This window comes from Rhinolophus sinicus, linkage group LG06, assembly GCF_036562045.2.
Source record: "Rhinolophus sinicus isolate RSC01 linkage group LG06, ASM3656204v1, whole genome shotgun sequence".
NCBI lineage: Eukaryota > Metazoa > Chordata > Mammalia > Chiroptera > Rhinolophidae > Rhinolophus > Rhinolophus sinicus.
This window is the reverse complement of record NC_133756.1, coordinates 34,101,411-34,127,044: the sequence shown is the minus strand read 5'-3', so window position 1 is coordinate 34,127,044 and position 25,634 is coordinate 34,101,411. Positions and strand designations below refer to the sequence as shown.

Genomic DNA, 25,634 nt, shown 5'->3' with positions numbered 1-25,634 from the left:
TCATTATTGGGGGTACAGGAGAGGCGACTCCGGCAACTGAGCAGCTACTAGGGACTTGAAACAGATAGGGTCCTGCCTGGGTGAGGCCAGTGCGGCACCTTAGCAACCCCCCGCCTTCCCCCAGCCCCGGAAGTTTGTGAGCCTCCAGTTGTGAGATCTGGGAGTCACCTTGACCCTCCCGGAGAGCTGGGGAAAGTTAGCCGTGGGCCGGAGGCGGGGTGAGTAAAACCAAAGACAGTACTTTCGGGAGCAAAATACGCGGTCACGTTCTCCTGCTTCCAGGATAGCTAAAGACCCAGAGAGTTTAAGGGTGGCGAGAGCAGGTGGCAGGACTCCGCCCACCACCCAGCTTCCCCCTCCCTCAGCTCGCACGCTTCACTCCCTCCGCGAGGCCCCGCCTCTTAGGCGCGCGCGAAGAGTTGTCTCGCCCTACACTCTGGGAATTGTAGTCCCGGTGCCGGGAACCTCCTCGGTAGGAGCAACTCTGGCCTACATACCCCATGGTGCCATGCGGCACCAGCCGCTCCCGGATGTGTGCCTGGCGCCGGAAGAGAAGACGGCCCCCCTCTCTCGGCCCGGCCATCTTGTGGGAAGAGCTGAAGCAGGCGCTCTTGGCTCGGCGCGGCCCGCTGCAATCCGTGGAGGAACGCGCCGCCGAGCCACCATCATGCCTGGGCATTTACAGGAAGGCTTCGGCTGCGTGGTCACCAACCGATTCGACCAGTTATTTGACGACGAATCGGACCCGTTCGAGGTGTTGAAGGCAGCAGAGAACAAGAAAAAAGAAGCCGGCGGGGGCGGCGTTGGGGGCCCTGGGGCCAAGAGCGCTGCTCAGGCCGCAGCTCAGACCAACTCCAATGCGGCAGGCAAACAGCTGCGTAAAGAATCTCAGAAAGATCGCAAGAACCCGTTGCCTCCCAACGTTGGCGTGGTTGACAAGAAAGAGGAGACGCAGCCGCCCGTAGCGCTTAAGAAAGAAGGTAAAATCTGTGGTAGAAGGTGAGGGAAACCCAGGGTGGAGGGAAGGAGCCGGGGGGACTTGCGGCTACTACTTGGTTCTCCAGCTCCGAGTGTCCACGGGAGGTTTTGCTGCCGTTTTCCTCACACGACAAAAGCCAGGTCCTGCGAGGGTGCTAGCTCCAAGTTCAAACCACCGCCTGCAAGGTTCCTGGAGCCCACCCCCTTCCCGCCCCAGGTTCTGAGCAGAGGAGCATGGTCCGGAGATTAGCTGCTCATCTGGCGTTCACGGGATCCTGGGAGGTTGTTGCCTTCCCGCCGGATTCCGCGGGTGAGCGCATGGACGGAGCTTACGGGGAAGCGTGGGGTCCCCAGCTTCTTCCTGCTCCGGAGCGCTACTTCAGAATGCTGCTTTGAGGTGCGGTTGTCTGTTTTAGGCTTCTTTCCTGCCATCTTGTCCCACGATGTCGGGGAGTACCCCAGTGAAAAGCTGGGTTCTCGGTTTATACCAAGTTCCTTCTGTGTTTGAGGCTTTCCAGTATTTTGGAATAAGTTGCTGTTTTAGGTGCCACATGTGCTTATCCCCCCCCCCCCCCCCGCGTCACCCCCTCAACTGTTTTAAACTTCGTAACTTGTTAGAGTGCGCTAAGCTGTTGGGAAGGAGAGAGATTTGGCTGCCGTCGATTAAGCAGAGGCGGGAATTCTGAATGAGGATTGGTTGTTGCAGGAAATCCTGAGGATATCGTCCTCGTGTCACGATCTTTTCTCCCGACCCCCCCCACCCCCCCGCACTCCGCCCGAGCTTCTTGGTGAATTGAGTGCAGAGGCTGTCATGTTAGCCAAAGCAGAGCTCTTGAGTCCAGCTTTTCCTCCACATGTGCGTGAAGCATGGTCAGGATTTCATTGGTGGGTAATAGTTGCTTCCAGATCACTGTAAACTTCTCAGGATTGTCTTAAGCTTGATTTTTGCATTCTCACTCCTTGCAGGTTTATCTTTTGTGGTGAATGAAAAAGCAAAACAGTTGGGGATAAGAAAAACATACATGATCAATAACAAGTAGGTGTAGGACCAAAGCTCTGAATCTTTAAAGTTGCTTTTCTGTGTTTCAAGTTGAAATTACCCTTTACTGCCACGTGCTCCTGAAAGGAGTTGTTTCTCATTAGCATTCGTTGAATTAGTTAGCATTCAACTAATTCGAAAAATCAAATCATGTTAGATTTTGGTTTAGGGTCTTTTTTTTCAGTAAAACTTCTGTGAGGCTTGGAGTGAAGAACCAAGGTGGTGAATAAAGCAAAAGAATTCTCATACTAAAATTACAGGTTGGAAGAATTGGAAAGCATATATAGTCGCTTAAGCCAAATATGTATTCAGTCAGCTAAGCTTCACAGCAACCCGTACACAACTGAATAAATCATTTAATTTCTGCGTTAAGAAACACTGGCTTGTGTAATTATTTAAGCTGTGTTCAGCTTGACCTCTTTGATCACACTAATCCGAAGAAAGCACATGAAAAAATTGAGTCTGAAGTGTGAATCTAAAATAATACAAGATAGGTGAGTTCACCCATTTTGAATGTTCAAAACATGAAGCATGGTTTAAATCCCTCAGTTGTTTTGACCATAAAGCACATCTTTGAAATAAACTCTTATCTGGAAACTAGTATTTTAAGTTACAGCGGCAGGGAATTATTTCATAAATTTACAACCAGGACCACTTGCCATTCAGTAGTGTTTCCTTGGGAAATCTTCCATATTTCAACATTTTCCTTAAAGATCAATGTTTCAGAGCACCCTTAACCTTCAGTTGCATAAAACGTAAATTTGTAAATAAAGGGGAAATGTTGAATTAAAATACTCATGTTGAGATCCTACTGTCTGTCATTCAGTGTTTACAAAGTTGTTGCCCTGATCATGTGTTTTGTGCCTTTGCATATAGGTCCTGGCACAGTGCTAGACATAGCTTAGACATGTATTTAATGTTTTTAAGAAGTAGTTTTGTAGTTCATCTTTTGTCTATTTGAAGAACTTGAGAATTGACACCACAGAATATCATTGAGTGTAGACCAAGGTGTTTTTTAAAAAAATATTAAAAGCCTGGAATCTAGTTCAAGTTAAGTGAACTTGCAAGTACAGAGAAATAAAAGAAGAGAACTTGCATTTTTAAATGTCAGTTATTGGGTGAATTTAGTAAGGTTTTTAGATTCTGTAAAGCGTATATTGAATATTGGGTGGGGAAGCAAGTCATTGTTCATTTGGGTGTGTTTGGCTTGGATATCATTATAAGGACTGGTTCTATAGCTCCGCCCTAATACACTGTACCTGTGACGAAATTTAAAAAGCCTTGGTGTAAGATCTAACAATTGTGGCCTATCTTGAGAGTTTATGGGGAATGGACTTTAACATTTTATTGAAGAGTTTGTTGATATTTACTGTTTGACTCCAGTTACGAGCACCTACCTGAATGACTAGGTGTGTCCTGGTGGTGGTCCACTTTCTTAGAAAGAACCAGAGTGAATCAGCTTAAGATCTTGTTATAAAAAACCAATTCGTCAGCTGCTTTTTGACTGTCAGAATTTGTGGTTTGGGAATTACAGCATACCTGAAATTTTACCATCGTGAATTTAACCATCAATCTACTTACCTTTAAGGCCACCAGTAATGCATATTGGTTGCCTTTGTGGGCTCCAGGAAAAAAAGTAATAAAGGAGGAATTCAGTAACTCCTTTAGCCATCACTTAATGTCACAAGTTTGTTTCCTAAATATTGCTTAAAAAGGGGTGTGTGTGGGGGGCGAGGTGGGGGGGAGGCAGGATTCTTTGGATACAAAGATACTTGTAAGAGCAAACCAAAATAAAAGCTCTCCATAATGATAAAATAACAAGTATATTCTAATGGTTGCATAATAATATATATTCTTTAAGTGAAGTGCGTGTGTATATATACTATATAGTATATACATATATACTATACATAAACAAATATGTATAGTATATATATATACATATACAAATAGAGGATGGTGGTGGTGCTTCTTGGTTAAATAGCTATTTCAAACTATGGCTATGTAATCCTAAATGTCATTATCTGGTAAATGCGTGGATTTGTTTGGCTATTTTTGAATGGCTACTGCTGTGTTGTCTTCTTTGGTATCTTGAAAGCCAAAATGTATCATTTGGGTACAATTTCTTTAAATTTAAGATTTTAAATTGATTGGCATCTCAAAAATTGGAGGAATTAATGGCTGACTACCCAGATGACTTCCAAGTCAGTTACAGAGGATGCTTTAGGGGGGACAATGACTTGGCAAACTAAATAGTAGTTTGAAACAAGTTTATTGTCTTTAAAATGGGAATTTCTCTAAAGTACTTTGTTACACTTCAGAGATATCCAGTGTTTGCCTTTTTCAACAGGAAGTACTAGTGAGTGGACTGAAAGAGTAGCAGCATTTCTTTTTTTTTTTAACAGTCTAGGCCTACATTGTTTTGTGTTGCAAAAATAATTACCTTTTGCTGGTTATTTATCATTTTAGGAATAAGACGTGTTGGAAGAAGACCTGATCAACAACTTCAGGGTGATGGGAAAATAATTGATAGGAGACCAGAGAGGCGACCACCTCGTGAACGACGATTTGAAAAGCCACTTGAAGAAAAGGGTGAAGGAGGAGAATTTTCAGTTGATAGGCAAGGTTTTTTAAAATACTCTTCATGTTTTGTCAGTATCAGTTTTTCAAAGAAATGACTGAATGTGTGCATTGTTATACTTCAGACATTTTGGTAACAGTTTTTAGATTTCTTGTATTGAAACACTTCAGTTGAATTGATGAACAATTTCTTTTCCTTGCCTGTCCCCAGGTATTGAGTTAACAGGAAAGTCCTGTGGGGGTAATTGTTTATAGCAAAGCAGATTTCTCACACTATGCATGTTAGATGTGTTTATTTTAATTAAGTGTATCGATGAATAGCAATTTTACTGGATTATAATATGAAATGAATAACAATGAAAAAGTATATGCACTAGTAAGTTTTAAAGAATGTCAAAATAATTTTCTTATTTTGGGGGAGCTTCCTAATTTTGATTTCCTTTATTTGTCAGACTATTTTGAATTTTCTAAAACATATTTAACTGTTGGGTTATGAGCCAGTAAATATATTCCTGTTATTTTTGAGCCTTTGAATTTTGCTTGTTCTTTTTTCTGGAAACCTGGGGTGAATATAATAGTTTTTATTTGTTGCAGACCGATTATTGACCGGCCTATCCGAGGCCGTGGTGGTCTTGGAAGAGGTCGAGGAGGCCGTGGACGTGGAATGGGCCGAGGAGATGGATTTGATTCTCGTGGCAAACGTGAATTTGATAGGCATAGTGGAAGTGATAGATCGTAAGTCTTATTGGTTTTTATTATATTCTTGTATTTGAAACTACTTCTTTAATAAAACAAAATTTGAATTTCTAGAACTAAAGAGTATTATGTTAACTCAGTTTTGTTAGTTCTTTTTCACATTACAGTGGCCTGAAGCATGAGGACAAACGTGGAGGTAGCGGATCTCACAACTGGGGAACTGTCAAAGATGAATTAACGTTGGTATTCTGATTTTTAAAAATAACTAATTTTAATAAAATTGGTCCTATACCTTCATAGAGGTTCACCCATAGCTATTATTAACTTTTATTTGTCCCTGGGGCAAGAATTGATGTTCTCATTTCAGCTACTTCCTTAAAAGATAGTGTCTTGTTGGATATGTTTGGGTTATAATGTGTAAGTGACCAAAATTTCTCTATTTCAATATATGTGATAAGAGTTTTTCTTTTCATGTGGATATCTGAAACCCTAAATTGATTTTTTTGGATATTCTGATTTTCTGTGTCTTGAATAGTTCCTAGCTATTGAGCTTCTTCTGGTCATAAAAATTGGACAAGCCGGTGAAGCTTTGTTTTAGAACTAATTGTTCTGTCCTACTACAATATAGTACTTGAGCTATAACTTGGATCGGTATACATTTTTAAATTATTTTCTCTTTAAAGTATACTGGGGAGTAAATTTAGTAGGAAAAGACTTACAGAATGTAAAAATTTTAAAATATTTTTGTATAAAGAATCCTTTGGCTACATGTAAATGGACCTAGATGCCTTTCTTTTTCTTTCTTTCCTTAGAGAGTCCCCAAAATACATTCAGAAACAAATATCTTATAATTGCAGTGACTTGGAGCAATCAAATGTGACTGAGGAAACACCTGAAGGTGAAGAACATCCAGTTGCAGACACTGAAAATAAGTAAGTGGTTTTATGTGTAGTGGTATTTCTCCAGCATTGAAATCAGTTTGGAATTTACCAAGAAAATAACCTATAGGTGTAATGCTGGTAACTTGATGGCTTTGTAACGAGAGACTTTCATTATACCCCAGTCCTTCAAAGAGTATCAGTTTAGAGGAGTGTTTTACGAAGATACATATTGGGTTCTAATGGTTTGAAAAATAGAAATGGTTGTTTCTATGTGAAATTATCATTGTCTTAAAAATACAAGGAAAATAGTAAAACCATAAGGAAAATAGTAAAACCTGTTAGCCCTAGGCACAAAAATTAACTATCTTAATCTGAGAATAGAGAATAGGAATAGGGTAATGCTTTTTATCTAACTACCTTACTTGGTAGATAGACGTAATGGTAATGATATGTAAGTAATGAACAATTCAAGTGATAACTGTCTGAAGACATCGAATAGGTGGGAACCGGAATCTGAAACGGGGGATTTATAAAAATTAGACCAAATGGTTGAAGTAAGAGAAGTTGTAATATTTAGACCTCATAGCTGACAGTACTTGAGACTCTCTAACTATACAAATTTTATTCTGAGACAGTTTAAAACTATAAAACTTGACCATTTTAAAATTTGTTCCTCTATCTCTTTGAAATTTTTTCCCATCAGCGTAGAATTTGGAACATAGCATTATTGGCTTGTTTTAAGATGTATGAGTTGTGCAAGAGCCAGAATATTAGTTCACTAGTTTTCTTAATCTTTTTAATTTTCTGAGTTTTTAGGTAGAAGACTTGAAATTTTTGTTTATTCGGGGGGGGGGAGTTTTAAAGATTCAAGTTATGCTGGTAGAAATAATTTAATTCCTTCCTCTAGTTTCCATGAACCCAAGCAGAAGTTATATAGCAGTCATTTCTTACGGTATTGTTGTTTAAATTCTTCCATTATAGATTATTTAGGTTAGTAATTCTTAACCAGGACATACTCAGATCAATCGGGGATGCTTTTCTAAATTTTCCTTCTTCTCCAGGAAGAATTGCTCTTACAGTTAACCACTATTAATGATTGGAGTATCATATTCCATAGAATAAGGAATAACAGATTTGCTGTTGGAGAGAATAGATAAAAATACATGGTGTTAAGTGATGTGTTGAACTTGGGGAAATATAAATTTGTTTATATGAAATTGTGTGGAATCATAATTTTGTGTGGTAAGCAATGAAATTGTGATGGGTGAGTTAAATGAACCTTATATAACATCAACGACTTCACAATCCTCAACATAACTATTGTTCTTTTAATAAAGAGTCCAGGTTTAAATCGGCTTAAGAGTGATTTGCAAAGATTATAAATGTCATATATTGATAGGGTATCAGAAGCAAATCCTTAACTCAGGATCCAGGAATGAAATTGAGGGTATTTGATCTAAAGAAGGTCGTGATGACATGAGAGCAGTCTCCAGTTTGCTCCAGAGTAGGGGAGAATCTGAACTTAATATTATATCTTGCAATGGAGGTATAAAATTAAGAAGCACAGCTTGGCTGACTTTGACTCCCCTATATAGTTTCCAGAGCTTCTGTTTTGTCTCATTTGATGCTTACAAGAACCCATGAAGAAGGTAGGTGTCATGATGTGATGAAGTGTGCTGAGTTCTGTTCTTGGCTGTGTCACAACTTAAGTAACTGGGACCTTTTTTCTTAGTTTCTCATCTGTAAACTAATACAGTTGAACTTGATAGCCAAGATATCATCAATGTAAATTTGGTCTAGGAAGTTTTAAGATTGGATTTGTCAAACAGTAAAGATTAATGGAAGAGAGGGGATATTTGAGCTCTAAGGCTAACTGAATCACCTGCTATCTTTGGAAAGAAGCAGAGCTCCCAAAATAGCAAACACCTTGTTTGGTGACAATTGGAAATTGAGATTAAACTAAAATAATGGATTCCTAGGCCTGTGCTTTTCTTTCTGCAAAAGGGAAAATGATAATGTATAATAGTTGTAACCTTGAATAAAAATCTTGTAAAAAAAGAAAAAAGTAGTTATAACCTGAGAAGTATTTGGAAATAACTAGTATTAAATACTGAAACCTATGTGTTTTGTGGAGAGTTTCATTACTATTGAAACCTCAGTCTTCTGTCTGTACATACAAGTTAGTTTGAAAGTTGGAGTACATAGAGTTTAGGATTTGTAGAAACTTGGTTTTTAAAGTTTGTTTTGTTTTGCTTTTAGTATTACTCAAATAAAGGATAGAGAAACAATTCTTTTATATTCTAGAATGTGAAACTTGGTTTCATGGGCATTATAGATGATTACCTTCATAGATGTTATGAGTTATGTATTGTGGGAAATTACAGAAATTAGAAATGTTTCAAGAGAGAAGCTAAGCCAGAGTTTATTCACATAAGGGTACAGTTTTAAAACAAAGGTGTGTGGTTTTTAAGAAATTAGTATTTTAGGTTTCGTAAAGCCAATTCCAGCTTGTATTACTGATAGATGATCATTTAAAAATTTATGAAGATGAATTATATTTTTCTCAGGTATCCATATTTCCACTAATTTAACAAGCATTGAATTCCTGGTCTCTACCAAATTACATGTTAGCTGTTGGGTTACAAAGAAAACTATGATCCTCCCATCCTTGGATAATCTCTAAAATATTACCAACCAGCCAAGATTAACTCCCTTAACTTAGAAGCAATGTAGGTTTTATCAGACATCTATCAGCAGTAAAATTGAAACATCTTTTCACAGGGAGAATGAAGTTGAAGAAGTAAAGGAAGAGGGTCCAAAAGAAATGACTTTGGATGAATGGAAGGCTATTCAGAATAAGGACCGAGCAAAAGTAGAATTTAATATCCGAAAACCAAATGAAGGTGCTGATGGGCAATGGAAGAAGGGATTTGTTCTTCATAAGTCAAAGAGTGAAGAGGTAAAATTAACTTCTGTGGTGTTTGAAAATGTTCACATGTGTTTTGCATTGTATTTATAATTTTGGTTTAAAATTTCATGTGGGATAATCTTTATAAAGAAGAAAAGCTTTACATAGGATTGTTTGGGGCAGATAAATTGCTCAGAAAGGAAAATAAGCTGCACTATTATATACCAAGAAATTTAGTCCTTCAATCAGTTCATAATTATTTATAATATGGTAGTCTTCCCCTCACCAAAAGCTGTTAGTTAATATTGTATCATATTAGTGTTTTAGAAATATGGTAGGTCTTTTCAAAGTTGTGATAATATTTTTTTAAATTTTGCCTAACTGGTGATCATGCAAGGACATGTGTTAAGTTGAAAGGTTGGCATTTTCATGTGGCTTAGCCTAAAATAAAATGAGTGGCTTCGTTCAGTATTCAGTTTTTGAAACTGCCTGTGCTGTAAATAATGGTCAGGACTCTTCAGTAGATGGCAGTGAGGAGTGAGATAAGACCAGATAATTAATTTACAGTTTTTCTTTACTTATGAAACACGGAAAGTAATAAAAATACTTGAGAAAGGTAGGTTTGTGGCTTTTGATTTTGGTGGCTTCTATTTAAGTCTTGGGGCACAATCCCAGTGCTCTATCTTCTTAGGGCTTGGGTAAGTATGAGATATTAATCATGAAGTAAAGTTGAATTAAAATGTTATGAAGGCAATCTGTAATACAAAGATTCAATAGGGTCTTACTACATTTTAATTTTCTAAACAAAATAGCTGTGAAAAAAACTTTGAAACATTTTGAAATTAAACTGAGATTGAAGAGACTTAAATACTTTTCTGGGATTAGAGATGATTTTTTTAAACATTGACTCTTAAAATAGTAAAAGTGAGGACATTTTAAGTGTCAAGGCCTGTAAAAAAACATTTTGCTTCATTAGAACACTTTTGGTTATTTTTTCACAGTTTTTGCAGATAAAGTTGTTTTGTGTATCTGGGTAAAACAATAGGATTCCTGATTAAAGAACCTTGGAAGTTCACTTGGAGAGATTGTTTATTTGAACTAATTATTAAATTTGTTACGTTAATATGAAAAAGATTTATTAGGCACATTTGAGACAATTATTTGTAACTTTTTTGGGGTCCTGACAGAACTTTTCTCCAGAAAAAGATATATGTATAAAATTCTGATACAGTTTTAGGTGATTCATTAATATCCTGAAGCCTCTTCATGGATTTTATAAAAATTGGGTAAGGTATTCCAGTTTTAAGTATTATTTTATAGTGAGCTTTTCAGAAATAATCATTATATGAGGTGATGTATGTGATTAGAAATTTTTGAAAATTATGAAATGTGAAATTGGTTATGAATAACTTTGAAACCAGGACATTTTCATTATTAAGCCATTTATATATGTTTGGTCCCGTAGAGTGCCTTTGTGATGTGGGTACTTGTCTAGATCTGGCCTCTGGCCTTATTGGCAAGTATGGCTTTTGTACTTGTATATATGTAAGTCTTCAAGTTAGTTATATACAGTATTTTAACTGCTGGTCCTTTTTTACATACCTTCAGCCTCACAACATGTATGAAGTAGGGAAAAGAAACTTTTTAGAAACGGAGATCTGATTTATGGTGTTATTGACAGCTGAGACCAGAGATCTTATTTCCTGATGATCATTCACTGCTTTAGAAAAAGAATTTTTTGCCAGTTTATCCAACTAGTTACCTTAAAGGTTAGAGATGTGCCTTGAATATCCAGACCTCCTTTTTATTAATGTAGTAACACCTTTGAGGTGTTTCAGTAGTATATCAGCTTACACCTTTTTGCTTTTGTGCTCTAGAGACTTATAAACACTTCTAATTAATAAATGGTGATCATTGTTTTGCAAACATTTGAAAATAAAACAATTAGTATATATAATTGACTTTAATTTGCTAGTGGTTTTGTGGATTGACATTTATGTTTAGGCTTCTTTAAAAAGTTAATATTTAAAAAAGGACTTTCTATTGCCTGGTAAGGCACTAGGGGATGTGTTTAATTCAGATATTAGATGATTAAAGGGATGAAAACATGGATACAAATAGAAGATTTACTTGTGCTTTACAGGGTAGTTATTAACAGTTGAAATATTACAAACTATTTAGAAAGAACAAAATATTTCATTCCTTCACAAAAGAGGGTTATACATGTATTTAGAAAAATTAAACTGTATGTACTTTACAGTAGTATTAGGAAAGTTTCCAACTCGAAGATTAAAACTCACTCATCCCAAACATACAAGAAGAAATCATGAGTTAAGCAGAGTAAAATTCTCTGGCTTTTTTTGCAGTCTGGGTCATGAGGCATATACATAAATGCAAAGTAGGGATTGATTTCATGAACATGACGGCTTCATTTTTAAGATGATTACTATAAGGCATGATTTTATTTGTGTGCAGCTTTTCAAGGTTCCCTTAGGTAAAGTTCTTTTGCATTTGAAACTATAGCGCTCCAGTTTATATGGAAGAACATACTTGTATATGAATAGAGAAACATTTTGAGAAGTCTACACAATTGCTTTTCCCAAGTCATGGTTGGAAGAGTATAGAGCATGTTTTCTTTATAACTTATAAAGAAATTCAGTATTACCAACATTAGAAACCTTACATGCCATTTGTCCATGTCCTTATTGGGTTCCTTTATGAGGAATCCTAATCTGAAGGACATATCTTAAATGGACTTATCCATACTTCCCGTTAGGAGAATATGAAAGAAAATGAAAGGAATTCTTCCCTTAAGATCATTATAGCTGATCCCAAAGCTTGCTTGTTATCTGTAGTGGTGGTGATAGATTTGTTCACACAAAGTACAGATGTGGTCTTTTTAGAACTCATTTACAAATTTGCAACATTACTTTCCTATTAATCACTCAGTGGCCTTCATAAATTTTTAGGCTCATGCTGAAGATTCGGTTATGGATCATCATTTCCGGAAGCCAGCAAATGATATAACGTCTCAGCTGGAGATCAATTTTGGAGACCTTGGCCGCCCAGGACGTGGTGGCAGGGGAGGACGAGGTGGCCGTGGGCGTGGTGGCCGTCCAAACCGTGGCAGCAGGACTGACAAGGTAATCGTAAGACTTGTTGTTTTATGTAACTTGAAGATCTCATTTGGTAAATCACTGCTCAAGGTCCTTTTGGGGACATAAGTAGAAGAAGAAAAAGGTAGACATGTCTTCAAGAAACTGCATTTTCGGTTATATTTTGTCTAAAGCACTTAAATGACTGAGGAGTGTTGCCAGTAGTTAAATTACCACCCTTTATTGAGTACTTCTTAGGTGCTGGTCATGGTGTGGTGGTAGGCATTTTATGTATTATGTCATTTAATTGTTACTATGTTGACATCCACCATTTTACAGAAGAGGGAATTCAGGTATAGGGAACCAAGTTAACTCTTGGGTTTTGCCAAAGGTCTACCTGAAATGCCAACTACTTCCTTTGCCTTGACTCTTCATTGCTTTTAGTTCTCAGCTTAACCTTTGAGTTCATTATATAATCGTGTGAGACTCACTAAATGATTGTCTAGTAAACAACTTTTTTTCTTAATTTTTTACTAGACTTCCGTGAGAGCTGGAATTCATTTTTGTCCTAGTTTTTATAGTCGCCCATGCGTTGTATAGCGTGCAACACAAAACCAGTTCTTATGAAATATTTTGATAGAAGCTCTAGTAATTGATAGTTTTGAATGCTGATCTGTTTGACGCCCAAGTCCATGTTTTTAATGTGTAGATATTATTAAAGTATTATAATTAACCTTTGGGTTGGTTCATTGTCTCTTATGGTCTATCTAGGATACAACCATAATGTCCTTGAATTCTCAACACCCGATAACACAAATTGGGGACCCATCTGCTAGAGTCTCAGTATTACAGATTTTATGGTCACTAGTAACAGTGTGATTTGTTTCTGTGTCTTCCTCTGGTGTCACGTGTTTTTAAAGGCCAGTGTTGTATACGTGGACCCTTTTTATATTTTCGTTGTTGTTATTTCTACTTTGTAAATGGCATTTGGCAGTTGTCTCTTTCTATAATAAGATTGATAAATGTGTTGCTTAAATCATAATCGGTTTTTTAGCCTGCTTTCAAATTGATGCCATTCTTACTTAGCAAATGGGGAAATAAAGGGACACTTAAAGGAAAAATCCACATATCCCATATGAATCTACTTGTATGCTTTATTAGAAAAAAATAACTTGTGCTGATACTAGGGTATTTTCCTAGATCTTGATAGAAATTCAGGACAAGGATCATTGCAAGTTTTTGTAGTCCTATTCTGATCCATAATTTTGCCTTGAACTAAAAGCTTTGACACACTTTACTATTTTTAATAACTTCAAGATTTTTTAGAGTTCTGTGTCTAAATGTAGACACTGGCAGTTTATCTTCAAAATTTGAGAATTAATTTTGGTTTGTTTCTTTTTCAGTCAAGCGCTTCTGCTCCTGATGTAGATGACCCAGAGGCATTCCCAGCTCTGGCTTAACTGGATGCCATAAAACAACCCTGGTTCCTTTGTGGACCCTCCTCTCTGAGGTTTTGCATGCTTAAGGATCCCAAACGACTAAGAAATTAAAAAAAAAAAAAGACTGTCATTCATACCTTTCACACCTACAGACTGAATTTTATCTGTTTTGAAAATGAACTTCTCTAGCTACACAGAAGTAACAATATGGTAGTCAGTTTTGTATTTAGAAATGTATTGGTAGCAGGGATGTTTTCATAATTTTCAGAGATTATGCATTCTTCATGAATATTTTGTATTGCTGCTTGCAAACATGCATTTCCAAACTTGAAATATAGGTGTGAACAGTGTGTACCAGTTTAAAGCTTTCACTTCATTTGTGTTTTTTAATTAAGGATTTAGATGTTCCCCCAATTACCGACCGGTTTTAAATACTGGACATATCAGTTTTAATACCTGCTTTGCATTTTCACACATGGTCAACTGGGACATGTAAACGTTGTCAAATTTTATGCTGTGTGGAATACTAACTACTTTGTGTATTTTAACTTAGTTTTAATATTCTCATTTCTGGGAAAAAATCTTTTCACTTCTCATGATAGTTATATGCTAAATCTTTATATACAGAAATACCAGACTTGAAAAAATTCAAAGCACATTGGTTTATTAACCCTTGCTCCTGCATGGTTCATTAGGTTCCAATTATAATTGATTCCCAATTTCAAAATGTGTGACTTTCCCACTTTAAAAACCAAATTAGACACCTTACTGGTGAAAGTTGTTTAAGCTACTTATTGTTGATAGACACATCCTATTAGGTGAAGTAGTTTTATGGGTGTTGGGCTTTTCCTACTCCAATAGAGTGGGTGGAACAAAGTTGATTTGGCTAATGCATAATGAAATTTCAACTGTATGGCAAGTTGGTATGATTTGTGTGTGTGAAAGGTCCCAGATCAAAATTGTACACCCATAATCGACAACCCTTTAACCCTTCCTTGTTCTAAAGAAACCAAAGGGCACTGGTTAGTATGGTAAGATGGGGGAGTATATTAATCTTTGGAATTTGGAAAGCAGACAGCTTTACTCAATAAGGTTAAAACAGCAGCACCATCCATAAAATATAAACCAAAAAATCCTGTTCTTGAATTTCCTATATTGCTATTAATTTTGGTCTTGAGTTGATAGATACTGTTCCACAGAAGGTGGTAAGTATCATTTACCTCTTCTCCATTAGAAAATTAGGTTAATATGGATTCCTGAACTGGAGCATCACCACTTAGTAAAACATGGAGAGAATGATCAATAAACAGGTTTTCTACGATCCTTTTTTTAAGTCTTCTGACACATTGTTAAAGCAGGAAAGGAATTTTATTTATAGTTTTAAAAACTTTTTTTGTCGCTCATTAATTTTCAGTAATTTTCTACCAACGTATGGTAATGTCCAGTTTTTAAAATATTGAAGATCTTAAATCATAAAATGTCTGCTGTTTAGCTGATTATTTCTACCTTACACTTCTAAGAGAGAAGTTGCACAGTACGAAAGTTAATTCATTTGGGTTACTAGTTACCTACCAGTTTGACATCTTAGGAAGGAGGTAATTGGTTTTTAATGATGGATAAACTTGTGCTGATGGTTTGGATCTTATGCTGAGTGTGTTCTGGTGCTAATGTCTAATACAGTTTTATATTTACAAACATACCTTCTACCCAGAGGCAAGTATTAATTTAGTCCATATGGACTATTGACCCCTCGAGATTGCAGCGTACGTACTCCTAAGTGTGTTTAGACTTGAGAGTATCTTAACTCAGTTCTGGACATGTAATATGTTTATAAACCTCTTGGTTTCTAGCAACATACAGAAATCACCTGTTATTAAAAACTTCAAGTTCTACTCTGTCAGCCATTGCTGACATTCTGTCACTAGAGAATACACGGCAATATAATGTTGCGAGCTTTCAAGGTAGCCTGAACTTTAAAAACTTGGTCCATTAGTTGTATCTGGTGGATGTAATTTGCCTCCTAGTTCACTCTGTGTCAAGAGCTAAAACTGTGAACCTAACTTTCTTTTATTGGTGGGTAATAAAGATTTTATTTTCATGCTCACTTCTTAAAAGTCATAAAAAATCAAATAGGAGCCCATTTATCGTCATGTGTTTTCTGACCTGTTTGTGCATCCCTAAGATAATGCTCATGTTTTGTCCCCTATGCTTAGATTTTGTTTATGTGGGGTTTTTTGTTAAACCAGGCTGTCTAATGACATTTGGGAGGGATACTTGTTTTAAAGAGTACCATAAATAGGTGAATTCTTATAAAATTAATTTCGAGGACTGACCAAACAATTGGCATTACTCTTAGCAGATCACGTATTTAAGAGTGAAGGTTAATCATACTGAATGCCACTTTTTGGAGGGGCCACTTTTTCTTTCATACTCTAAAGAAAACGTAATTGATAGAGATCCCTAAATTGTAATGGTGGCTAATTTAATGCTGTAGTGAACTTTTACCTTGATGCTTTTAAATGGGAATTATGCTAGAGTTGATATTTCTTAAGATATTTTCAGCTTGTATTGAAATGATTGGGATATGGTTTCTTTTTTAGTTAAATACTATTTTGAGACATGTGGAGTTAAAAATGTATCACTAGGTACTTACTATACATCTAGTTACTTAGTTTTATTTTAAACGTGGAAGCAGAACACCTCTCTCCAGGGTTGTAAATATATTTGAGACTTATTTTTTGCTATGGGTTTGGAGGGAGTATATTACGTACTCATTCTGATTGTGTTATTTTTTTGCTAGAGATGATTGCACTGACATAGAAAAATGCTATACTATTAGAAAATTGCATACAAAGTCTATTGTATGTTGGATTTTAAAAAAGATCTTTAAGAGCACACACACGAGTTGATTATTCAGTTTCTTTTTATGTATGTTTGATTTACTTTCTCAAATTAGGTCATATTTGACCATTGTAAAGGTTGGTGGTTATTTTATCAGTTCATCCTGTGTTTTAGCATCAAATAGATAATATTGCCTGATTTGTTCAGTCATCATTTAACCAATAGTTACTGGGAGCCTGTTACATTCTAAGCACTGTGCTAGGTAGGAGAAATACTAAGATGCATGAGATGGGCCTTCCTTTCAAGTAGATCATTGTCTAATGATCATAAAACCAAATGATTATACAACATGAGGTTAGGAATGGAGATGAACACAAAATTTAAAAGAAACTTAACGGAGAAATGTGAAGGTGGTAGAACCTGAAAGATTTTGACTTTAACGTAAGATTGTATCAGGTTCTTAATGGACATCTATCCCGACATTGAAGTTATTGGCATAACATTTTACACCTCTCAGGTGCACGCAGTTCTACTTTCTAAAGAAAGTAAATCAGTGCTTAGAAAATAGATTCTAATCCAAACATTTGTAATGCTACTGAAATTAACATGTAAACAACTTTAGTGTCTGAACACTTATAAACCAGATCATCTCCACTAGTAACAAGGCAATAAAATCTCTAATCAAACTTTCAGACCTTGTACTGGTAGTGAAAAAATTTAAGTTTGCAGAATTGTCGGGTTTTATCATTGAGATGTATATTAAGTGTCAGCTTTCAGAAATTTGGGTTCAATATTTTCTCAGCCTGGGTTTGTTTCACTCGGACAAGTTCTCTCAACTTGATCTTTATTTTGAGGTTAGAAAAATAATGGAGTTTATATGATAAGCATTTGAAAGAAGTCTGTTCAGGCTGTGAAGGGATTCACTAAATCAAAGAATATAGCTAAAGAAAGGTAACTTAACGAGGATAAGAAGCTTAATCAGAAAATATTAGGATATAAAGATAAATTATTAAAGCCATCAAGATTGTGGCTACAGAGGAAATAACATTGGAAATGAGTGTCATTTAAATAAGTTCTATATTTAAGCCAGGGGCCAGCAAGCTTCAGCCTGTGGTGGCTTTTGTACGGTCTCTGAGTTAAGGAGTGGCCTTTACATTTTTAAAAGGTGAAAATATTCTACAAAGATGTTTGTAGCCCACAAAGCTTAAAATGTATCTGGCCTTTACAGATGTTTGGTGATTCCCAGTAGAAGCTATCATTACTAGATCAACATATAAGAGTTCTTTTAAAATAAAAGTATAATTGTAGGTACAAATTAAATCATCCTACCTCATGGGAAGTTGCGAAATCAGAAGTATTTTAAAGCAGAGTGTTCACCTCTTTAATAAGAATAAGGGCAAGATATCTGGGAACTGCTTGGTAAAAATGGTCTTGTTATTTTAAGTAAAGATTGTGTGGCTTGCAACTTAAGTATGTTCTGAAAGCTGTTAAGTATAAATTTGCTATAAAAGTAAGCTTAATGCTATGATTGCAGTTTAATGTTTCATGTTTAGTGGCACTTAATGTTAAGATCTTTCTGTTGTGCTGATTGATTGTTTTTCATGATGAGAACTCTGAACATTTTATATGGGTAAGAAAATGTCTGTTTTGATTATAAGTTTAGCTGGGACAGGAATTAATGGCTTCTGAGGACTGCATTTCTCAGTTTTATCAAGAGACGATCCATTTGGGCAGTTTAGCTTTTGTGCCATTGATTACTTTTGTATTAAATAAGGGCAGTCAATTGTTCACTTCTAAATGTTAGGAAAGAAAAGGTGAGAAATGGCCCATACAAGTTAGAAAATTACAAATTGTGTTTTTGTTTCGGTGTTACTTATGTTGGTACTTAGTTTAAATCAGTAATATTTGTCCCTTTTGCTGCCCATGTGGGAGGAGGGTGTGGATTTCCTAGTGCACTTGTTATGTTTATTCCAAGCCTTGTGCATGGAAGGCTCAGAGATACCTAGTAGTAACTACTATCTGACAATTACAATTCATGGATTTTTAAAAACGTATTTAGATACACTCAAAAGGTAATGAGAGTTCCTCTGAATTGATCTTGCTGTGGCTTTATTTAAATAGCTGCATGTAAATGTTACTGGTATGGAAATGTGAAAAGTGAAAGGCTGTTTGTTACTTGGTGAACTTTAGGGAAAATAGGTAGCTTATCTTTGGAAAATAATGTTGATATCTCCTTAATTGCAGTTGTAGCTGGTTGATTTAACAGATTTTAGGAACTTAAAACGATCTCTAATTTGAATAAATGGCATCAGTTTTCCTCTATCTAGAATAAAGATTCTGTATAAGGTGGTCTGGTTCTTGTAACATTTGACTGCCTTGCATAATGTCAGAAATTTGGGGAACTTTGCATGTTGAATCTCGTTTCACACCTTGAATGTAATCATAGTGAAATGTTGCTTTGTTTGGCACCCATACTCTTGTCAATACTTTAGATGAGCACATGTTTAGATTTTGTGTTCAGACTGCCAGAGGTTTGGAAATTGATGACTAAACACGTCAGAGAAGGTAGAGGATTTACTTTCCTGCCTGCAGTTTCACGGCTGAAGATGTTCAGGATTTCATGATTGGTGAATTAAACACAAATACCTTTCTTTTTAGAAATGGGCAGTTTTGTCTTCTCACTAGAAATTCTGAATTTCCAGTGAAGCTTCCTTTTTTCCCCAGTTAAAAAAGGCAGAATTTTTCACAACAAACTACAGATAATTTGATTTCAATTTGATACTGTGTATGTATACAAAATATACATGTATCAGGCTTCTTTTAGGTGCTAGTCTGAGGAGTTTCTGAGGGCTGCATGGAAGACTGGATTGGATAAAGCTACTTTTAAGACATGTTCATTGGTCACCAGTAAGGGAAAAAATCAGCATACCTAGCAAGTGTAGTGTGTACTTCAGACCACTGTATTATGTTATGTTCATAACAGAATGCCTTGAAGTCTGAGTGGCACTTAGTCATTATATCAACAGAATCCAATAGTTCAAAGTGTTTTTAACAATAGGACTGATTTCCCTGCTTCTTGAGTTAAAAAGTAGAGCTGAAAGTCACGTTAAGTAGAGAAGTGCTTTGGATGCTGTGTAATGCTAAGAGAAAATACAAATCATTTGAGAAAGACGTCTTCAGGAAGATGGACAGTTTATTAAGAGAAAATTGCTACTGTATTGTTGAGGAACATAACTAGTACCTCCTAGTTAACAGGAGAGCATTTTTCCAGGATCATCAATCTTGCTACTTAGTCAGTTATTAAACTTTAAGTGCAAATTTTTAGAGGAAAGAATTTGATTTGAAGATTGCATCTGTAGCTGGAGAAATGACTTGATTGACTTAATTATCCTTGCAAGTTATTTTAATCTATTGCAAGCAGGTCAAAAGTGGGTGTGTTTTTTTAAACTGTCAACTCAGATGCACTGAAAGCTATGCTGCCAAAGACCAGAGTGGATAAACTACAGGGAGTATTTATGGAAATGCAAAGGTATCCAGTTGTCGGGTTGTACAAATATGACAGGAGAAAAAAATTAGGAAACAAGTATGTTGTACAGTGTTGCGCAAAGAAGGCTAATGGCCTTTTACTCCCTTTGTGATGGAATAAAGTAAGATTTCTGTTTCTAAATGAAATCTTGCAGCGTCCTATTTCCACCTTGAGTTTTTTTTGCTGGTGAGGGCTGGGGATGCGGGTGTCCTCCAGGTTTGTTGGTTTAGACAGCACAAAAATTTCTCAGGTTAAAACAGGCCATTTTTCTCAGCTAACCGTGCAGGGAGAGAAAGCCATTTTAGCACATGAATTGAGATTTCTTGCATAAAGAAGCCAAGTATTTTTTGTTAACTAATTTTTACCCGGTTTTGAAAGAATGTTTTTGCTACTTTGAACATAGTGAAAATGTCCCGCTTGTGGGTATTTCTATACTTCCAGTGAATGTTTATGGCCTTCCAGAACAGTTTATTCTTCGAATTTTTCATAATAGCTTTCATAGTATTTCCTTGGGTCTTATTACCTACCATGTTTCCCCGAAAAGACGTAACCGACCATCAGCTCTAATGCATCTTTTGGAGCAAAAATTAATATAAGACCCAGTCTTAATATAAAACTGGGTGTAATATAATACATAATAATATAAAATACTGGGTCTTATATTAATATTTGCTCCAAAAGACGCATTAGAGCTGATGGTCTGGCTAGGTCTTATTTTCAGGGAAATGGTATAAGTAGTAAAATGTCTGAAAGTGGCAAGGGAAGATAATTTGAACTTCACCTACTTTCTCTTGTCTAGATATGGGCAGGGCCTCTTAATGGAATAATTCCTTAAAGTTGTGGAAATTAAAAAGTGGCCTCAGTTGACTTAAATGGACCCCCACAGCAGCACACAAAAGGTTTTTATTTTTCTTAGAGAGATGATTGAAATCTCAGCAAAACCACTTGTGAATAAACGACCACTAGCAGAATATGGAGCTAGTTGCCATAGAATAAAGGAAAGGCATTTGTGTTTCAACAATACAAACAACAAAACTGAGTCAACAAAAACACAACCCTAATTCCTTTTTGCTTAAGAAATAGCTTTCATGTTTGGGGGGGACAGTCAGGTAAATTGGGTGGGGTTACCCCTATTTTAATGAAAGAGAAAACATTGCTCTACTTTGCTAGTCAAAAGGAAGGCCTAATGTTTTTTTATAGCTTTAAATACTTCATTTATAAATTTCCTTAAAATAATGGACTTGGGAGTGTTATCTCCTTTCTGTGGCCTTGCTGTGCCTTGTATTGTTGGATTTAGATTAGCTAGGTAGAGAAATCAGCAAATTCAGGAGTACCAGATTTGTCCTGGTGTCATTTGTTGCAAAATTTACCTGTTTTTAAGGTAGATTTCTTAACCAAGAATGATCTAGAACTTGAGAAGGATGGAAATGCCAGGTTTTGGTTATTTAGTAAAAACAGCTTCAAAGATTTTTATGGAATCACAGTTTTTGTCAACTACAGTCAAAATCGCAATTGATGTAAATTTGTAGAGCAGTCATTTGCATAGAAAGGGATTGTATAATTGAAAGTTATGCTGTGAAACAAGACTGTCTGGTACCAGGTACTAGTTGTGTGACTTTGGCTGAGTTACTTGTATCTCGATTTCCTCATCTGCAGTGGAGATAACACCTATCTTAACAAGTGGTGGGAACTGAGTTACATATCTTAAAAACTGCATGTACTTATTACAGTCAGCCCTCTGTATCCACCGTTCTGAATCCACAGTTTCAACGAACTGCAGATTAAAAATATTTGAAAAAAATGTTATTGTTGCTGACATGTACTATGTAGTTAGACCTAAGATGGTTGCATCTGTGCTGAACATGTGCAGACTTTTCTTGTCACTATTCCGTAAACATTAACAGTACGATTTACAGTGTATTAGGTAATATAAGTAATCTAGAGATTTAAAGTATGTGGGAGGATGTTCATAAGTTATATGGAAATACTATACCATTTTATATAAGGGACTTGAGCATCTGAGGATTTTGATATGCAAGGTGGGGGGAGGGGTTCCTGGAACCAATCCCCTGAGGATACCAAAGGACAATTGTACTGTTACATGATAATCATTAATTCCTGGTAGAATGGGAATTTGGCACAAATTGGCTTGTTACATAAACTTTGTATTTCAAAGATCCATTGCTTCAGTTATTACCCTAACGTTCCCCAACTCACACCCCCACCGGATCATCTCCTTTGCCTTTTCTACCATCTGATAGGAAAACTAAGGGTCAGTGAAAGTACCAAAATGGAGGAAGAAAGACATGGGCCATAAAAAATATGATTAGTGTCTGTCTCTAGACCCACTCACTGTCTCAGGTCTTCGGGAAAAAATTGATAATTTATATTTTATTGACTCCAATTATAAGAGTAATGAGTAATTGCAATGAAAATGCAAAAATGTAATCTAAAAACCGATGGCCGGAGGTAACCACTTGCCATTTTGGTGTATATTCAAAAAATTTTTGCACTGATTTATTAAGGTGAGATGATTCTGTTCAGTCTTTTGTAACTAACCATTTCTATTTCATATTGTTATAAAGGATTACATAGTATGTTGTCAATTTTAAGATCCATTCCAATTTCAGGCATGTATAATGGGTGGGGGTGCACCATAGCAATCAATGGTATATCAGAGTTTAATTAGCCACATTTTCTTCTATTTTGAACATAATTTAATGGGGTGTTCTAAAATTGGTAGTCTTATATTTGATGAAATTCAGTGTTTTGTTGTATAGATGATTTAACCAAGTCCCTACTAAAGGGCATTTCGGCTCCTTCCATTTTAATCAATGCTGTGAGAAATCTTACTCATTTGTACTGTTTGGTATACATTTCTGGGAGTGGAGTTGCTTATTCAAACTTTTAAAAATATTGCCCAGCTGCCTCCAGAAAGAAGCCAGCTAACATACCTGGTTGTAAACACCAATTTCTCTGATTCATATTGGCTGATTTTTTAATTTTGCTAATTTGGTAAGTGAAAAATGGTGTTTAATTTTCATTTCTTTGATTACAGGTTATTGTGTTTTTCATATTTATTGGGCATTTAATGTATTTTGTGTTTTTAACAGTCCATTTGTCTTCGAAGTGCTCTTTTTTCATATTGATCTGTCAAATGCCTTATTAATAAGTTATTTTGGGCATATATTGCGAATATTTTTATCTAACTTGGTGTGTGTGAGCTTTGCAGTTTTAACTGGAAATTTATTCCAGTATTGGCTGATGTAAAGATCTAACTTGTTTCTTTTCGTTGTCAGTTAGCCAATTGATTTGAATTGCTTATTTTTTTTTTAGGGGGAAGAGACCCTTCTGATACTCTAGAGTGTGATTTACTTGAGGACGCACCTATCAGTGATAATGTGAACGTGAATCCTGCAGGTTAGGATGAGAAGAACAGGGCTCCTTTGGAGGGCTTGAGCAGTCATGTTGAGACAGATGACAACTGCATCAGGAGAAAGAAAAAGATAGTCCTTGATGGAGAGAAAAAAAGAATCGAACATGGGGGGTTGACTAGAATAGAATGTGCCTAGCTTGGCATCTCTTTCAGTGGCCTCGGCATCAGTGAGTTGCAGCTGTAGACTATTAATGGAAGCTGAGAAATTGGGACAGGGTAGAGGGGAAAAGGCAGTAAAAGGAAAGAACTAGATAACACAGTTTGGCTTTCCCTATTTGTAAGGAAGAGAAGCCAAGGAAACAATCTCTGGCATATGGGAAAGAGGGCCTTTAGAGGAACAATTAAGAGTAAGGATTTCTACCCAAGAATTAATGGTGATTCTCATGAATCCATTAAGTGTGAATTTGGACTTTATTTGTAGTATTTAGATCCCAGAGAATTTTGATGAGTTTAAATAGAGATTTCTGGGTTGACTTTGGATGTGTATCAGGATTTAAATCATTACAAATTTTCTTAAGGAATCAAAGCCTGGCTATATAGGTGAGCTCCACCTATATATGGTGAGCTCATGGTAAACTAGGCAACCTAATTTGGGATTTTGTTTGGGGGCGGGAAGAGTGTGAAAACCACTTGGAGCAAGGGCAGAAGGAGGTTACCTATGCTGTTATTCATGGAAAGAGGACCTTTTATCTGGCAGAGTGAGCAGCCAGTCTTGGTCACATGTTTTTAAACTAAACTGCTAGTATTACAGCAGTGATGTCAGTGATCAGTGGGTAGGATGGGGGTTGGGAATGAAGGGGAACAACTGCAAACTCAGTTGTCCTAATAAAGGAAGCAGGCACAGCTGGACTGGCTTCTAGAACAGAACAAGATAAAAGCAGTGGTGACATCTTTTACTTTTTATTGACAGCTTACTACTGTTTTTCCCTCAAAATAAGACCGAGTCTTAAATTTTTTGCTCCAAAAGATGCATTAGGGCTTATTTTCAGGGGATCTTATTTTTTTCATGTACAACAATCTACATTTATTCAAATACAGTCATGTCATCTGGAACACAGTCATACCTCTCCAAACCCCAAATTCCGGCTTGAATTTCTTGCGACTCCATTTCCTGTAGAACCATTGGCCCTAATCTCTCAATGTCCAGCAATAGAGCTCTCCTGAAATGAGCACTCCTTGTCCACGTAGCCTGCTCGTAGTGCATTGGCAACTCAGCTGTCAGTGATTTTATCCCATGGATTCTTCCCCACGTCACAACCTCTTGCAGGCTAGGCTTCACACAGTTCCCACGCTGATTTCTCCATTTAACGTAGTCATTGATTACCATGCGCAAATGGTCCTTGAATGGCTTGTTTATTCAAGGAGATAGGCAGTCATTCCGGCGAGAATCATTATTTGATCTATTCTCTGCGAGGAAGTTCTTCATGTCTAGATCAGTGAGTGCTGGCTGAATCCCAGACTAGCACACCTCTGGCCACCTTGCAAAACAAGTGGCATTAAATTGACCCACTTCCTTACAACTGCTTGTGTGTACGAGGCTTTTTTGGTTTCAAGAACATAAATGCCTGAAACACGTTCAATCTTATCTTTCTTGCCCTTACTGATGATTAGAGTTGGGGGCTTTCTTTCCATCCAGATGAACTGCCAAAATACAGGTAACACATGCACTTTCGTAACCAGTGGAGGGAATGTGGATTGATGAGGCCCCCCCTCTGATAAATTGTCGTTTGAGATCCTTGGCCCATAAACACTGCAATTTCATCCATAGCAGTCATGTTGAAGAGTTGGTATTTAGAAAAGTCGATGCCATCAACAAAGGACTTGAATGCAAGTGCACGTTTAATAACTTCAGTATCTTCCAGCTTGAACAGTGTTGTCGATCTTATAGACAGTTCATATCGCTGAAGGGAGCCATCTAGCCAGTGTTGTGATGCTTTGAATTCTTGGGATATTTCTAACTGGTGCCCCATTGCAAGGGCAAATGCTTGAATATCAGCCCTGTGCACAACCAAAGCCTTTGCTCTCCTGTCAGCAGTCAATTCACAGATGTCTTCCAGCTCAGGAAATAATGGTTGCAACCTGATCCACACTTGGCGTTTCTTAGTATTGCCCTTGTTCTCCTGTTGACAGGTTTTTGTACTCTGCTCGCCATTTTTGGACCATTTGGAGATCCAGCTTTTTGCAGAAAGCCTTAAGATTCTTGCCCCGGGAGTCC

General features: G+C 36.7%; 1 protein-coding gene across 4 annotated transcripts; it reads left to right on the top strand.

Annotated features, from left to right (window-relative positions):
- Window positions 1-555: 555 nt before the first annotated feature.
- SERBP1 (SERPINE1 mRNA binding protein 1) lies at window positions 556-15,720 on the top strand. 4 transcript variants are annotated; one of them, XM_019732282.2, is made up of 8 exons: window positions 556-980; window positions 4,487-4,637; window positions 5,192-5,332; window positions 5,461-5,532; window positions 6,151-6,225; window positions 8,956-9,133; window positions 12,052-12,225; window positions 13,581-15,720. In XM_019732282.2, the coding sequence occupies exons 1-8, from the start codon at window positions 668-670 to the stop codon at window positions 13,635-13,637; spliced, it is 1,161 nt and encodes a 386-aa protein (XP_019587841.1). In that variant the 5' UTR covers window positions 556-667; the 3' UTR covers window positions 13,638-15,720. The 4 variants fall into 4 exon arrangements, with proteins under 4 accessions (XP_019587841.1, XP_019587815.1, XP_019587823.1 ...); XM_019732256.2 differs by having other exon boundaries at window positions 5,443-5,532; window positions 6,106-6,225; XM_019732264.2 differs by having other exon boundaries at window positions 557-980; window positions 6,106-6,225.
- The last annotated feature ends 9,914 nt before the right edge of the window (window positions 15,721-25,634 follow it).